Genomic DNA, 17,996 nt, shown 5'->3' on the forward strand with positions numbered 1-17,996 from the left:
CTCTGATATACACAAAATATAAACGATAGAAATGTCCTGTGGTGCTTTTTGTTGGTATTATCGAGACTGCAAAAAGGCGCCTGGCGCCAGGACAGCAGGTCTTTGTCTTTATGGCGTTTCAGTTCTTACTTCACTACAAGAGACTGATTTTCACTGGTCAGATGTTCACTTAGATTGATTATTGTTGCAAATGATCAGTGGTACTGAAAGCTATAGCAGTATAATTGTAGTATGGCCCTGCTATTGCCCACTCATATGCATGGTGTGTGGTGTGTTTATTGTTGCAAATGATCAGAGGCAATGAAAGCTATATCAGTATAATGATAGCGTGTCCTGGCTATTGTCCACTCATGATGAACGTCACAGCACGTTATCAGTAACGGCAGTTACCGGGTCGGCTCAGATGGACCCAATAAACGTTAATGTCGTGATAAAACGGTGACATGGATGATAGACTGAGACCATTGCCAGGAAACGTGATGTGGCACGGTGGCTATGAGTTATACGTATATCTCATCCACAGGTAGTGACATACTGGCCACACGGCTGAAATAAACATTGGGGAGAGCCATAACTAGCAGTATTGTGGAGATTGCATCTGATCTACTGTACTTAAAGTATGACTATTGGATTAGGCTGGGTTAATAGAGTTCACCACCAGAGTCGACATGTCTAACCCGCACACACTAAGAAAGGCGATTTAACCCCACCGGGAGACACAGTAACTCTGTGGAACAACGCCAGGACACAAACATGTAGCTCGTCAAGAAAGTTGCACGTAACCTTGCCCGTGTCTCTAACAAGTCATCAGCAGTTTCAAGAGACTGTTGTCTGGCCAACTCTGTGGGCCATATGCCGTTATGTGTGGCGTAACGTTAGACACAGAGTGTTCGACTCAAATGGTTCCGGGTTCGAATTCTGCCATGTCACCAACCGTGTGCCCTTGCGAACAACCTTCTTCACTTCACTCAGGTTAAAATGAGTGCCTAGCTCCGGCTGGCAAAGTCTCTAGTATAGGATATTAAATGGAGGTCCCGTGTATGAGGAGACCCACACCCCAAGCACGTTAAAGAACTCACCACACTCACCGAAAAGTTCCCTTCATCTTATTTTATTAGTGCTTTGGTATCAATGAGTGTTCCACAGCATCTATATGAATTCATGGAACACTACTCTAACATATCTGTTGTTTTCTGACAGGACTTCTCGTTAAGTTTGATCATGGGCTGTGAGTGGAGAGACTTCCGTCTGGCGAACATGTCAAGCGACAGTTGGTAAGCTCAAGTCGTACTTATTTGTACTTCTGATCCAACACCGCTCAACTAACTCTTCGCCGCTGGTTCATTCTCTTCACGCGAATTCCCGAAAATTTGACATCACCAAATTTCGTCACGTGAAGTGTCATTGAAACCATACGAATTATTTCATTATGAGGTAGTTTCCATCTTGTTGGGGATCGGCATGTATATTCATATCATGTTGAAAAGTGTACAGTGAAGACCAAAGGGCAAACGTTTAGTCACCTTTCAGCTGATTCTCTTCACACAGTTTCCTGTAAATTTGATGTCACAAAATTTCCGGGAAATCACATGATTGGTCATTGAAACCATAAGAAACATTTTCCTTTTGGGGAATCCGAATTTATATTTGTATCATATTGAAAAGTGAACAATGAAGACCAAAAGCAAAAGTTTAGTCACCATAACATCAACTTTTCCTCTCCTATTTGGTCTGCTAGAAAAAAGCCTTCTGATGCTAAACTGTAGACTTCACTCCCCGCTACATGGATAATCCTTTTAAGATAAGGGCTTGGTTAGATTGCATTTACGCACCGCAGGATATTTTGTGATCTATGAAATGCAATTGTTTAAATGTATAACTACATTGTAGCTAAATGTCAATGTGAAATATGTATATCATAAACAATCTCGCCATTTAGCCAAAGGCGGCAAGATTTTATCTTTTTAATAACCAATATCATATTACACCACCGAAAATTACGTGCCAGATGGCACGATGTCAACGATTATGGAACTCTGATAAAGTTTTGATGAGAAGCTTTCAACTTTATAACGTGATTATCATAGATACCAGCATCTAATATACCCGATTCTTGTGTGACGTAATGACCGATTTATCCCGCTTTTAATACCATTGCCTCGTTATAGACATTTAGCCTTTGGGCAAGAGTATGTAATAAAACTCCCATTACTGTGGTAAGTACGTTAACCGTTTGAAAACTCGCCTTACCGAACTGAAATCATGTTTCACTTTACGGATAATGCAAAGCTTCATTAATTTCGGGGCAGCAGGAACATACTAATTATATTTCAGCGTTTTATGCTGTTATTACTAATTACATTGAGACCGTAATGGAGTTGGTTTAACGCGATCTAATATGTTAATCTAACATCAACTGCAGCAAATACTAAACTTTTGAAGGTTTGTGCAGACTCCAAGAAAAGCCACACATGTCGCTTTGAACGCGTGGCCATTGGCCCATCTTTGACCCATCAAAGAGTCTCACATCAGCAGTTTTGGCACGAGACCACTGTTAACTCCTTTGATTCGTGACTGGAGTCACGTGTCCATAAGGTCATGTGACTGCAGTAATAGGTCATTATCCTGAAGAGGGTGAAGGATTCGGTAAATCGTACATCTAGTGTTTATCAACCTCTGCCACGTTACTTACCTCAACAGATAATATCTTTCTCTGATAATGAGATGTTCTGTTCCATCCGCAGGTCTCCTCCCCCGGAAATGCACATCTGGAAGCCGAGTATCGAGGTGGTGATGAAGGAGGAGTCGGGAGAGTCCCACCCTGTCGTCAGCGTGTCGCCCGAGGGGAACGTGCTGCAGATGAGATGGTGAGTACCCACCCTGTCGCCAGCGTGTCGCCCGAGGGGAACGTGCTGCAGATGAGATGGTGAGTACCCACCCTGTCGTCAGCGTGTCGCCCGAGGGGAACGTGCTGCAGATGAGATGGTGAGTACCCACCCTGTCGTCAGCGTGTCACCCGAGGGGAACGTGCTGCAGATGAGATGGTGAGTACCCACCCTGTCGTCAGCGTGTCGCATGAGGGGAACGTGCTGCAGATGAGATGGTGAGCCCAGAAAGACAAACATAATATAGATAAGCCTCATTAAAAAGCTAATATTCTTATAGTTTGCACCAAAAGGGGAAAAAGCATGAAAGCCTGAATGGGTTCTTACGATTACAACAGCCCGTTCAGCAGATAACCTTTCATCTAGACAAGAGGTTTCTAACATGGCAAAGCTTATTCATAGTTTTTTAAAACTTTTTCGAACAAAATAAAGTAGTTTCTTCCCGAGAGACAATCTTCTGGTTTGTTGGATGAAGGGGAGACTTAGTGAAGAGACACATGCTTCGTCGAGTTTATCTATTAAGACTCCAGTCTTGAGGGAATGGAGTCAATTTGTGAGCCAAAATGGTTTGCATGCTGCCTTTTCACATTTCCCGGGTAATAATAGACAGAACGACCTCAGAGGGAGCGGTAGGTAGCGGCGTGAGTTAGATGTGGTATTACCAAACCAGGCTGTCAGTACCGGGTCCGGAAAGGAAGAAAGGAAACTGTCCGAGTCTCCATTAGCGCTCCATATTTCATCCTGACCTGCTGAACCTGCGTCCATCCGGGACTCTTCAGCTCATCCATGTTCCGTTCTTCATCCACGGGATGTAATGGCCTCCGCGTTTGTTCTTTAAAACCCCGTGATGTTCCGTGCAGACTACTGAGGGGCGGGGATGTTCAGCTCTCCGTCTCGCTGAAATGTTGAAAAGAATTCCTTACGGTAATGATTTCGAGGAATAGGTAGAAGAGAACATTGAACCTTGTAAAAAGTTTCCAGATCTCCAGACCTGCTCCGATGAGTGAGAGTGATCTCTTCTAAATGTTTCCCCTATCGGCGGCTCTTCTCAGTTACAAATAACAGTCTAAAACATTTTTGTTTGTCCTAATTTGTCATTAGAAATATTGTGCCCAAAGGGTGATTGAAAGTACGTTGACTCGGGAAACACACATTCTACAAACTCAAAGGTGCAAGGTCTCGTGATTTTGCGGTAACAATTTGTAGAGCCAATGATGCTGACAAGGACTCATGAGACTAGCATATATACACATACATATATCAGTTGGATCTCCGAAACTTTACTTCGCAAAAGACATTCTTATTGTACATACGTAACGAGGCACGCAAGACCTATTACTAAATATCTTGCCTTATTTGTTCAGGGGCTGAAAAACAAGATGCAACCTAGGCAGGCAGAGCTGTTAAGTTTTCATGTGCAATAAACCTAAATACGTCCGACATAGCCATATCTCATCCAAGTTCCCTCTCATTTAGCCAGTAACAGCCTGATTGCACAGCCAGGAAGTGCTCTTCAGTATTTACTGCACATCCCAGGCTGTAACAACGGCCGGTGAGTTTTCCCAAAAGTACCACATAGACCGTAACTTAGTTCTCTCTACAGCCGCCGCAATATCAAACTTCTCATTGGATGGTGTTTATCAAAGATCTGATTTAGACTGATCTATATTACCTGTCGCTTTAACAATCACCGTATCTACTTAGATTGCCTAGATTGGCTGGATATTACCTAGATATTACCTAACATGTTACCTAATCTCAGTATATATTGCCTGTAAACTCTCTTAGCACCTCTACCTTGGCCCACGCGTTTAATATCTAGCGGCATCGTTCAGGAATACAGAAATAATACATTACTTGTTCGGTAAACCCTTTGACACTCGGCAGACCGCAGCAGATTCGTTTGGAATTTTCTTATCACGTTTAATGCAATGTGCGTTTTGTAAATCCCTACAAAACACACCCACCCGTACGCCTACCCAGTTACAAAACACGTGATTCTGGAAACACCGCAGGTACGCCTACATTATTAAACAATGATCACATGGGGGCCGCTTTACGTAATCCCGTAAATCGGCCCGTCCTAACGACAGGGCAATCTCCGCCATCATCACGCTAATCATAGAATCGGCTGTCATCGCCGCCATGGCTCGCTCTGTGGGAGTCAGCGGTGGTCCGCGGTAGGTAACAGCTATAGATAAGTCCATCCCACACGGGTATAGCGGAAGCCGTACTGAGCGGGAGATATCGTGTCGTTCTATTCGGTTGGCAGATGGTAATGATGGTGAGGCTGAAGGGATTTCAAAATGATTGAGAGGACGCTTATCCCTTAGGTCTCTCGTGTCTTTGATTCTGTTTTTGTTATGCTGATAAACTTTTACACCAACAATAACGTAGCGCTATGAAAGAAAAAAAAGGCCACATATAGAACTAAATCAATTCCTTATTCGTTTTAAAGCACGTAGTAGATGGCAATATAGCCTTAGTAAGCAATAACGGATTTAGGGAAATTAGTTTGGTAAACTTGAATGTATTTCACAATGGTCCATTCCAATACATGCAAAGATTCCAGCAATAAATCAGCTACCTTTGGGGAAGAACACCAAATGAGAAACTTGATCGATACCATATACTAGTATCTTATAACACCGCCCAAGCCTTGGGGAATAACAACACTACGTATAAAGCAAATATCTCGCGGCAAAGGGCGCGCGAAGTTGACAAGTTGTACCGAACCCTCCAGATTCCTACTTTATCTGCCCGATATATCAGAGTCCTCAGGACGGAGGAACCAGCTGACGTCACCAGGCGTCCCTAGAGGCTGGCACTGGACCTGATACAACCTGGAGGTCCACAGTCTCAAGGGCAAGTAACGGGGTGGGATCGTTAAGGTGTGGAGATCCGCAGTCTCAAGGGCAAGTAACGGGGTGGGATCGTTAAGGTCGGGGAGGTGGTATGGTACCGGGGAGGAAATGCTGGAGATATAAACTTGAGTTATTTGTCACGAGAGCCAACTGACATTGCACGGGAAGGGTGACTTCAAGGACTTTTATTTTGCCTTGCCAAAACTATGGAAACTTGATGCCACACACAAAGTTAGACAACGTCAAGAAAATGATTAAAGGAAATGTTCCCACAAAGACTATGTCTGTGCAGTTTGGGGAGTGATTTTCCCAAACGTATAACAAAATGATATTGATAATCACCCTAATGATGTTCTCGACTTCGTCATTACTTTGCCACGTACTTTAATGAACTTGACTTTGCGGCGTCCTTGCTAACCTGACTTTGCAAAATCTTTACCATCATTACTAATGTCACGTCTTATGACAAACTTGACTTTGCTCTTCGGATCACGATAATCAACTCCTGTTGACGAAAGGGACAAGAGGTGGTGTGTCCCAATGCAAATATCTAGTCACTTTTAACATCCTATCAAGAAATGGAAGTCATCTTCAAGAAGGGTAGACAGACCCTGGAATATGTGATGTCAGAAGGGCAAACTGTGTATCCCATTACCCCACAGATGAGTTAATGCTTCCATCTCGCACTTGTAAGTTCTCTGATTTGAAAACCCTCCCCTAACTGGTACTTACAAATGACGTCATCTGATGGTAATGCCTTTATCTCGTCCTTTTGCCTTTTGCCAAGGTCAGTCCGAGGAGTCGTTATAAAACTTATATCATTTCTGTGAAATGTGTGAAATGTGTTCAATCAGATGGACAACAACAGCTCATAATGCTACACAGATAAGTGCCCATTACGCCAGACCGGTTTGATTTCACATCTGTGCGCGCCGGTAACTTTCAAAACAGTTATAACTGGAGACTAACCCCGACCACTCCGCTGGAGAATAGCATGACCTTGATTGTTTCTTCATCCGTGAGAAGTTCCCGTGGAATGTGTAACGTGAATAGGCACTGTGTTTCCCGTGAATGGGCACTGTGTTACCAAGGATGTTTCCTTGGGCTAATATTTTTGTACTACTGAACATCGATGAATGATTTTAGCGTGCACAGGTAACATCACCAACTGGAGACTAACTCCAGCCACCCTGATAGACAACAGCCTGACCTTCATTGTTCCTTCATCCGTGTGAAGTTCCGATTGATTACGTGTCGTGAATTACCAACGTTTTTCTTGGCTTAACATTTCAGTACTACTGAACATCGATGAACAATTTGAGCGTGAAACCATCGCGGCGTGATAAGCCATAATTGATGTCAATCTTTCCACAGTCTATGGATGAGTTGCCATGGCTGATATCAGATCTTTCCACAACCTGTCCACACATCAGTCTCCTGCGAACTTCTCATGTCTCCATGTAAGTTCTCGGGTCCATTCAATTAACACCATCATTATAAATACAAATTGTAACCACACGTTCACGGGGCTGCCCGATATGACCATACTTCTGACTTGAACAATGACTTCCTAATTACTGATGGTGTCAGCTGTATGTACGTTTATAGTAGCCAAGTTGCCAATGCAAGAAAGCTATTATTGAGCTTGTGTCAGAAGTCGTCAGGTTCAAAAGATGCCTCCTTGTTGTTGCCAGCCAAGGACCCCTCGTATTGCAATCTTCATAACTGCGGAATATGCTATGAATCCGCTCAATTATTGAAGATTATTTGCAAGTTTATGTCCGGAGGCTAATTGAAAGTACATGGTAGAAACATTCGGAACTGATACAATAACCCATGGAGGCGGACCGCTTAGTAGAAAAATGCATCGGAAATACGACGCCTAATGTAGTGCAAGATAATAAAGAATTGCGGCGATATTCAAATAGCACAAATGCTGAACGGTTCTGTAATGTGAATGATCGGCAAGTCGGCACACGAGGAACGGGACCACCAAAGATTCCAAATCAAAGTTATTCAAGGACATTATATAGAGATGCAGCAATGTTGCTGCCGTAATACTACTGTAACAGAATTACACTGGCTCGTCTTGTAATCGAACCCCAAGTAGAAGGCCCTTCCGGTACAGATGAATGCATGTGGTAACACCCAGACGGGAAGGTTATTCAGTCCTTGACCCATTTTTCCAGCTTCTTTTCATTGTCGAGATCCCAAACTGTAACTCCGGACGTGACTTTTGACACCAATCAACTCCGGTGCGATACCCTGGGCCGACTTGAGTTCCAGCTGCAGATCCCAGACGGCGAAGGCAACAGAGTTCGGAAATCCGGGCCGATGGAATAAAGCCCGAGAGAAGAAAGGTTGTGCGACTGTGACTGGAGGCGGCTACTTGTCAGTGTTTTATAAGCCATGATTCCAAACACAGTCTCTAATCGAGAATATCGGCTCGTGTGGGGAAGATAGGTCGATTAGATAGGTGGGCAGGGTTGATTGGCGTAAGGCTGCTTCATAGATACAAGGTTAATTATGGACGATGAAAATAAATGTCACGGTCAAGGCTTTGATGAAAAAGCGGCCACTTGCATCTTTCTTGATACAATCTAACTAGAATCGATGGCCATACACGTGACTCAGCCATACTCTCACTCTATTGAGTGTTAATGCATTTTATTTCGTTTAAAGTCGAAGAAACTTTTCTGGAAACTACCAGATACTCCAGCTCATCATCCTGTCAGTTCTCCCCAGTACCGGCTGCAGATCTAGCGAGGCGTCTCTTCTCACGAACCGCCGATGTTGCCACGGCCTGCTACAAACGAGTTACCAGGAGCCTGGTAAAGCATGAAATCATTACAGCCGTAATTGCCGAGGTTCTCCTGTTCCGGGAAGCGCAGCTGTAGCTGAAGTATTTGTTCTTCCGGGAATGGAAACTTTTGTTCTTCCGGGAATGGAAACAAGTCTATATTTCCAAACCAGTTGAGAATCCATCCCCATCGCGAGACTATCGGGAGCGGAGGGATACAAATTTGCCTGATTGCTCTTTACACGGTTGGAAAGAGCCATCGAACAAGTAATCTGGTGATTAAAGAGTCCTAAACTTCAGTCTAAAAGTAACGTTCAGACGACCTTCACCGAGCTTGTTTGTTATACATTCATGCATTCAGACGTCTTCCAAATATGCAAATATTTTTTCTCCAGTTTGTAAGTGATTTCTAATGTCATCAAGAAAATCAGACTCTGAACGATAAAAAAAAACAGAGACAGAAAAATCAGATCAATTTCTTGTAAAAATCATTAATGGCATCAAATTATATCTGCCTGGTCTACACTATTTGTTTGTCTGTTTGTTTGTTTGTTTGTTTGTCCCTTTTCATGTTACAACTGTACCTGAAATTAACCATCAGGAAAGAATTTGCACTTAACTATTACCCTTTTTTAAACGACTGCACAAAAAATAAATAGATAATGCATGCTTCCTTGATCACTAGATCTTCAGATTCTTTGGTAACCTTCACCTTCGTTTGAACGTTCAGCGAGCGGCTTTATCTAATTTGGTGATATCCCCTTGTGTCCTGACTTGGGTTAGCGCCGCATAAGTCGTGCTGAATTACCTTCTGCTGACAGGCCAATCAGTATAATTCTTATGGAACGCTTTCAGCAGATTTGGGGAGTGATGTAGGGTACAGTAGATAATTCGTCCAATTAATGAGAATTCTAAGAAATCTCAACGACAAAATTTGCATTGTGAAAGATAGACAAGAAGAGTGATAGGCAAACAGCTGACATACCAGTAGTTTTCCCGACACTTCATCGGCGACTAAATGTTCTGCCTGTCTTATCACTAGACATGTACATACATACATACATACATACATACATACATACATACATAACCTTTATTTTGCCGGATTGGTAAGCGCGACATAACTCGCCCTGAATACCTTCTTGTCGACAGGCCAATTAGTATAATTCTCATGGAACCCTTTCAGCAGCATCAGGGAATCGTGTAAGGTACAATTTGTGTAGCAATCCTGTCACTCTTTGTCGCAGTTACATCATCATATGTCACAACGCGTATCAAACCAATTTTACCCAATGCTGTGTGATTGTACAAGCTGTCACGATTATCAAGTGCCTGACTCCCTGCTTATTTTATGACCCACAGAGGAAGGTACATTGATCAATGCTGTGCCAACTTGCTTCGGTACAGAAACTGTGTATCAAAACTTGTTCATCTTAGTTACAACAATTTTCTTCAATCAGTGACTGTTTTTGTAAAGGTACAGTACATACCTCTCAGTTCTCGCGAGAGAACACGAGACTAGGTCAGGCTTGCGTGGATCATCTGCCCCCTCCCCCCCCCCCCCCCCGCATACTTGTAAAAACTGAAACTAGGTCATTCCCCATGACAAAAAAGTGCTGGTAGACATCCAAAATTTTGGAGGGATGTCCTGTACCTTTACAAAACAGTCATTGATTGAAGAAAAATGTTGCAACTGTATGCATACCTGACTCATGAACCTCTTCAATGAAGTATCTTACATTAAGCTGTGTATCATGCAAGCTTTCAAGAATGCAAAGTGCCTGACACCCAACTTATGCTAAGTAATAGACACCACAGAACAAGGTTGGATGGATGACCACCGGCTAAACTGCTGCTCGTTGCTGTACCGTCTTTGATTTGACATTCATCAACAGACACGGAACTCTCGTCCACGGCTAATAAACTCCTGTCACTACACGTCATTTGTCTGGGGAGTCGTGTCAGCACTGACGGGTCACAGACGATGGGAAGTGACGTCACGTCTGGGTAACCAGGGAACGTCGTCGGATCGATAAGACCCCCCCAAACACACACATATACACGTGGGACAGACTGTGACTAACATTGGGAAGACGTAGAAAGTAGATATGGATGTTCTTATCAACCATATAGACGTGCATGAAAGTGGTGAGGCAATGAAGATGTACAGATTGATAGTGCCTTGAAATGTGATTATGTTTTCCACAAGAGTGGTTACATCCCGTGAACACTTTCGTAAATGCAAAAGCACTCCACTAAGTGTGCAAGGTTTGTTGACGTTGATTGGACGCAAAGTGCGAAAGAATGCTAAAAGGTATATTTTCCTGTGCATTGCCCGGTCAACTAGATCGATAGATGCACAGCCATTACCGATGTTGGTCTGCACTCCTGACCACATCCTATTCCTATTTGCTCACTTAACATCGAATGCACTCTCAGTGACTTTGACTAAGAGAACATCTTCATTATATTCTTCTGAATGGCCTATACTCTCCGACGTTGATTAGGAGATGTGTTTTTTTTTTAAATCCTGATTTCGCCTTTGCTGCAAGGGCACTGTTTAGTTTGGTTTGGTTTGTTTTGGTTTGTTTTGGTTTGGTTATACAGATCTCCATTAGTGACTAATATGTCATTATTCTTCCTGGAGTCCGGGAGATTTGTAGAGATCACCAATTCTAGGCGGAAGGAATTTGCACCATCACACACCGCACCATCGCACGTGTGGAGGTTCTTTAACGTGCCTGTTAAACGTGCACATATATTCGTCTGAAATAAAACAATACAGCATATACACGTTGGTCCCCATGTGATCGTATCTTTCATGACGTTTCACCGTATATTTCATTATTAGTATGTCGGGGCCACGCCGCGTTTTGCTCTCTCATGTGAACACGTTGTCCAGCTGTCGTATAAAGTCAGAATGATCGGTCCGGTAGGAAATAAACGCCCGGTAATAGCGATAGTTCTCCCTCAGTAATTGCACTGCTATAGCGACAGGCTGATACAATTAATTTGCTATCGATAACGGTGACGCTGATTGGGAAAAGATCTCCGTATCTTCTGCTGTAAAGTAGTGATTTCGCCATCAGCTCATCAAGCGGAATTGTTAGAATTGTGCGTTGTTCGTCTGGAAGCACCGATGTCGCGTTCACTTACTTTGTTCCCGATGTACCTTTCATGGCGTTTACCGTATATTTCATTATTACCATGTCGGGGCCACGCCGCGTTTTGCTTCCTCGTGTGAACACGTTGTCTAGCTGTCGTATAAAGTCAGAGTGATCGGTCCGGTAGGAAATAAACGCCCGGTAATAGGGATAGTTCTCACTCAGTAATTACACTACTTTAGCGACAGACTGGTACGATTTGCGATCGATGACTCAGGCGGCTGGAAAGATTCAGCTTAATCCTTTGTGATTGATCCCCAATAATTACCTTCGTCATTTCCGGTTTCATCACCGCCCCTACGTAATTTCCGATTCCCTCACCACCCCTTCTAACCGGCACCAGGTAGAAGACGTTATGAACATTTGAAATATTTGAAACTAATGTGGATTAACATACTACTTTATTTTGCGGACATAATGTGTATGCAATCCATGTGGCGTGGACTTGAATGAATTAAATGAATTTAGATCCAACAGTAACTTAAACTTGATATCTTTTTCATACATCTCACATCCTATTGGATTGCATTCAAACTCAAGGGAAAATGAAAGGTTAAGCCCCCTTGGACTTTGTCCATTGAAAGTGACGATTATTCTTTCTCTAAAAGCAGGCCATCTATCGACCTGTTCTTATCTGAACTACACTCTTTCTTCATTAGATTTTACACAAACGTTGTTCCTTTGTGTACCTTTGAAATATTTCAATCTTAAACCTCGATTTAACTTCATTAAAAGCTGTAGCATTGAAGTTGAAATGAGACATTGTGTTAACATGTTCCATTGAGCTAATTTTCCAAGTAGTTCTTAATTTTGACATGTTACCGAGATCCACAGAAGAGCCTACCAGAATCTGCCATTGCCGGTTCCGGCTGCTGTTGGAAACTTCGGAAGGCATCATTTACGGACATGAGAGAGGCATGAAGAGTGTACCATTAGCCTATCAACCTGTGAACTGTTACTGAGTGGCAAAATGGACAGTAAGCCAGGTGGAAGTGTTCAACATTGTGGAAAATCATTTGCTTTCTCTCCCTTTGGTGCACATGATGATGTGTATGACCTCAATGCACAGTTTCCAGGACGAGACCAATTATAGCTTCCCCCAAGCGGAAATCCCCAGGGTGTGAGAATGGACGGAGTTTTGTGTCCCTTGTCTACCGGCTTATCAAACACAGCGAGCATCAGATGTGAGTAGTGTTATCTAGATGCGCGTGGAGGTTCTGTGGCTCTGTGTACACCTGAGCACGGTAAAAACAAAGTGTAGCGCTGCAACTCGCGGTGGTGGGAACTTCATGGCTGGCGTAACTTGGTCACTGTTTGAATAAAAGGACGGGTAAGAAGTGCCGGTTGTTGAAAAGCTATGGAAGACTTGTCTTTTATGAAAAGGCAAGGCAAACCATTTTCCATCACACGGGTAAGTGCACACCACGTGCGCTCCATTTCCAAGTTCACAGACTCCGGGTTCATAATACCACTACCAAAATTATCTGGAGAAACTCCCAGGACGCGTCAGTGTATATAACATGACCCTCAAATAGTAATTACTCTTTCATTTGCAAGCTTTCATTTGTTACCATTAAAATTTCATCAGCTTTAAACTGGAAGGCTGTGGTGAGTGGAGAAATAATGTGACCAGATCCACTCTACGTCCAACGTCACAGAACCCGCACTCACATTGACCACAAACTAAACCCCCATTTAACAGAGAACCTGACCCTGTTGTTCCCTCCCGTGCAGGTACACCCTGAAGGTGACGTGTCTGATGCAGCTCCAGGCCTACCCGCTGGACAGGCAGAAGTGCAGCGTTTTGTTCAACATCCGTAAGTCACGGCTTTTCTCTGCTTCTTCAGCCTTGCTCTCGGTAACAATGACTTGTGGATGGGACTTGTGGATGGGACTTGTGGATGGGACTTGTGGATGGGACTTGTGGATGGGACTTGTGGATGGGGCTTGTGGATGGGACTTGTGGATGGGACTTGCGGATGGGACTTGTGGATGGGACTTGTGGATGGGACTTGTGGATGGGACTTGTGGATGGGACATGTGGATGGGGCTTGTGGATGGGACTTGTGGATGGGACTTGTGGATGGGACTTGTGGATGGGACTTGTGGATGGGACTTGTGGATGGGACTTGTGGATGGGACTTGTGGATGGGACTTGTGGATGGGACTTGTGGATGGGGCTTGTGGATGGGACTTGTGGATGGGACAGTTGCGAATGTAACACACACAATCCAGCTGTTAAAAGTTTATATCGATGCTGTCGTCGTCATTATGTCATGATGGCGTCACTGAAGACCATAAAAACTGTAAAATCGTACGACGAATGTATTTGGGATTCTGCCGACGTTTATTCCATTCTCAGAGTCTTCTTTTCCGTATTAACTCCACTGCTGCAATCAATGTACAACATGTGTCGACCATCCCTATATTTTGTATCACCCCGACCAATCCGACCGAGTATAGGCTTAGATGCAAATTGTATCTTTCTCTCTGGAAAGTTACTCTAAATGCTTGTGATAGACCAAAAGTTCACCATGACTTGTAAAAATTGATCAGTACACCTAGTGGCATAGACGTACCCAAAGTCTAATTCGAGAAGACTACTACAGTAATAAAGCCCAGGGCGACCGAAGAGGCACGACAAAGCACCTGCTCTCCCTGTTCCTGGCCGCCGCCCAAACACGCCATCAGTGCTGATGACACGGCGGTGATAGAAGTCCCATTTAGAAAGAAGACCGCCCACATCACCAATACATCTTCCCGAGATAAAAGTATGGTTATCTTTATGACTATGCCGCGGGTATGACTGAATAGATGGAGAGGCAGAGCCAATATCTATCTCAAACAGATTTTAATAATTAGGTACCTCCTGCAGATCTGAAGTTCACGACAGCAATTTTGTTTTACTGCCATACGTGTTCAGGAAGGGACATGTCTGCAATTTTTCAGGCCGCCTATTTCAGTAGTTCTTTCTTCCACAGCCGCCTGCCTGACATGTCAGATGGCAGGATGCCAAGATCTGGAGAATTGAATGGATGTTTCTGCACGAAATTGGATTCCTTTCCTGTCCGTATATCAGACCTTCATCCTCAAAGAGGTGCCTAAGCCGACGCGTAAAATTGACTACGTGCTGTTCACACAAGAGTTGTAGTATGAAACGTTAGAACATTACAGTTATAAATCACAATACGTTAGGCCAAAGTGCCAGAGCTTACTTCTAGTACGGGTAACATCATGTAATGGAATACATACCATTGACTTACATTCTGTTATTATCCAGGATATGGTTACATCTTTTGACTAAGGTTACGATTATTAGGAAATGCTTGGCGATGTTCTTTTATATTCCCGCATTAAATCAACCAACAATGGTTAGAATTCCACAGACATTATGAATAATACAAATAAAAACATCTTTGCCAATCTTTTTTTTTCATTTTGCCGTAATACATTGAATAACACAAGTGCCAAGTTAACTGAGCTGTTCCTCTCACAGTGGGAGGCGCACGGATCTTGTGGGGATGGTCGACATATTGGTTTCCAGGGGCAACGCCGGTGGTGACGCGTACATCCGGGCTACATTCGCAGCTGCAGCTGGAGACGGTGGAGACGTTTGCTTACGTCAACTCGCTGGTGTTACCTGGTGGGTTCCCATGGCAACATCTCCAAGCAGATACTAGGAAAATTTAATAAGTCTTTGATGAATGTTTGTATGTGACGTCACAGCCGAAAACTGATAAACGAAGGCAAAAGGTGTCAATTTTATTGACGTAGAGGGTAATTCACAACATTTAGCCCACCAACATGGCGGACTAATGTAGCCTTTTTCTCGAAGGAAGGTGGTGCGTTCGTGACTATGTTAGGTGTCAGTTATGGCTTTATTCGATTGGTTACATTGTTACAGAGCTGTTATGATATGTACAAACTTTCTCCATTGTTCCACAGGCGATCTGCGTGTAACGAAATTTCTCCATTGTTACAGGGGTTATCTACATGTAACGAACTTTCTTCATTGTTCCAGAGGCAAGCTGCATGTAACGAACTTGTCCTTTTGTTCCAGAGGCAATCTGCGTGTACGAAGGCGGCGCGTGCGACTACGGCGAGACGGAGAACTGCCTGCGGAAGCAGTGCACCAGCGTGGAGCGGATCACCTCGCAGGAGTGCCGCACGTGTAACTACTTCAGCGGCGTCTGTCACAACGGCACGGTCCAGGACTGCGACAGTCTGCAGGCAGGTGAGAGGCAGATTAGGCTGTGTGAATCAGACGTCGTTTATGCGTGTTTGTGTATCTAGAACTAACTCAGTATTCATGCAGTTATGCCACCGCCAGACGTTATGCACTGTACACTAGGTGGGTCTGAAATTGGAGATGTCCTACCACTTCATATCCATACAGGAGGGCCTAGTATGCCCCCCTGAGGAACCCACGATGTTTTACTCCAGATGTTTTACAATCAATTGGTGGCCATGTATTCACGACCGGATAGCTCAACTATTCCTTCGGTGTGCCTCGTGCATCAGTGTCTTGATTATACTTATTATGTCGATATAAATGACCTAGTACCCACCTCTGCGGAACCCATGTGTATGTTTTACAGTAACGCAGGGTGACCAGGTGTTCACGACCGGGGAGCTGCGGTTCACGCTGACCCGGCGGCTGTCCTACCACCTGCTGCAGACCTACATCCCGTCCATCAGCATCGTGGCCATGTCCTGGATCTCCTTCTGGCTCAACAAGGACGCGGCTCCGGCCAGGACAGCGCTGGGGGTCACAACCGTCCTCACTATGATCACACAGGTAGGAAAACGCCTTTATGATTTAGATAAGTCTGGCACCTTATACAAGGCGCAAGAAAAACGCTGAATGCTCTTCATGTTTATCAATTCTTCACGAGAAAATCCTAATACTTCACCGTCTTTACTTTTGTTTCTCTTTTGTTTTTCTTTTTCCTCAGAGCGGGCGCACGGAGGCCATGCCGGAGGTGTCGTACGTGCGGGCCGTGGACGTCTGGCTGCTCGTCTGTCAACTCTTCGTCTTCCTGGCGCTCATCGAGTACGCCTCCGTCAACTACATCTCAAGGACTATCAGGGTACGCCTTCAAATTTTCTTAAAACTTTAATTTTCCTAACAAAAAAAGTATCCTAGCTGAAGAATTTTCATTAAATTGTAGTGAGTCACCGCTACAATGTAAGTAAATCTCTAAGGACTTTAGTAGTAGTTGTTTGAATTTTCTTTAACATTTATTTCCAAGCAAAAAAGGGTATCTTGTAGAGTTTGCTTTGAGAAATCTCTGCCCGATGCATTTCAAGAACTACGGAGACATATGTAAATCCCAAGTCGTATGTAGCAAACAAGTATCAGTGAAAAGACGAATGTCAACATTCCGTTATTTTTCCACTGTTCCTTCAGGCTAAGGTTGACACTCCCAGCGAACCTACAGAAAACTGCAGTTTCTTTAAGGTACAAGAAGACTGTCAGAATCAGAATCACCTTGAGACTCCCGTGAAGGTCACAAAGATGGACGGCAGGCAGATAGCCGAGAAAATAGACGAAATCAGCAAAATGCTCTTTCCTCTCTCCTTCCTCTTGTTCAACCTCCTCTACTGGTCGGTCTACTTCTTCGTGGTGCGCTGAAGTGCAAAACGTCACCACTAGCTGTGCAGAACGTCATCGAAACTTGGGCACAGGACCGTCAGACGTCATCATTCCATGAAAATGGACGCTTCGAACACACCGAGCGGTCTTATGTAGTGTCTTATGAACTCTTATCAGAAGGCCTTAGCCAAGGAAGAACAGAGCAATGGAGTGTGCCCATTTTTGGGGGACCAATAATACCATGTACCGTAGTGCTATTCTATTCAAAGGGTCTGCGAAGAAGGGCTGTCTTGATTCAATCGCGCCCCCTAGCGACTCGCCCACCAACTGACCTTGTGCGGAGTCGCCGAGAGCTTGTCCTACCGAGGAGCGACTTCAACATCAGAGGGCAGAAAAACTGGACAGAACACATAATGTGTATATAAATCCTAAAGTATTACCAGATCGACAACTACTTAACGAACAAATATGCAGATGATGCAGTTATGGTTATACGTTTTGGGTTTTAGGTAAATACTGCACGTGTCCTTCCCACCTCTATTTTCAAATCAAGAACATGTTGTGTTCTGTGCGATCTACCTGAGGCCTTGTAGATATTCCCTAGATGTGCCGCACAAGTAAAAGGACCAATAATGCCTCTGTGACTTGTCTTATATCATATCGAATATTTTTGTGGACCAAGTCTTG

The 17,996-nt window shown here is 43.9% G+C and overlaps 1 protein-coding gene across 1 annotated transcript; it reads left to right on the plus strand.

Moving 5' to 3' along the window:
• The first annotated feature begins 1,205 nt into the window (after positions 1–1,205).
• LOC118417412 lies at positions 1,206–17,467 on the plus strand. Its single transcript, XM_035822970.1, has 8 exons — positions 1,206–1,274; positions 2,745–2,867; positions 13,448–13,896; positions 15,210–15,356; positions 15,774–15,947; positions 16,312–16,511; positions 16,669–16,803; positions 17,124–17,467. The coding sequence occupies exons 1-8, from the start codon at positions 1,222–1,224 to the stop codon at positions 17,346–17,348; spliced, it is 1,506 nt and encodes a 501-aa protein (XP_035678863.1). The 5' UTR covers positions 1,206–1,221; the 3' UTR covers positions 17,349–17,467.
• Positions 17,468–17,996: the final 529 nt, after the last annotated feature.

Source organism: Branchiostoma floridae, chromosome 6, assembly GCF_000003815.2.
Source record: "Branchiostoma floridae strain S238N-H82 chromosome 6, Bfl_VNyyK, whole genome shotgun sequence".
Classification (NCBI taxonomy): Eukaryota; Metazoa; Chordata; class Leptocardii; order Amphioxiformes; family Branchiostomatidae; genus Branchiostoma; species Branchiostoma floridae.

Bases quoted from the DNA above. Each gene is read 5' to 3' on its own strand.
- LOC118417412 (XM_035822970.1), top strand. From the start codon at position 1,222: ATGGGCTGTGAGTGGAGAGACTTCCGTCTGGCGAACATGTCAAGCGAC. The intron at 2,868-13,447 runs GTGAGTACCCAC...CCTCCCGTGCAG, and splicing joins AACGTGCTGCAGATGAGATG to GTACACCCTGAAGGTGACGT. The intron at 16,804-17,123 runs GTACGCCTTCAA...CTGTTCCTTCAG, and splicing joins ACATCTCAAGGACTATCAGG to GCTAAGGTTGACACTCCCAG.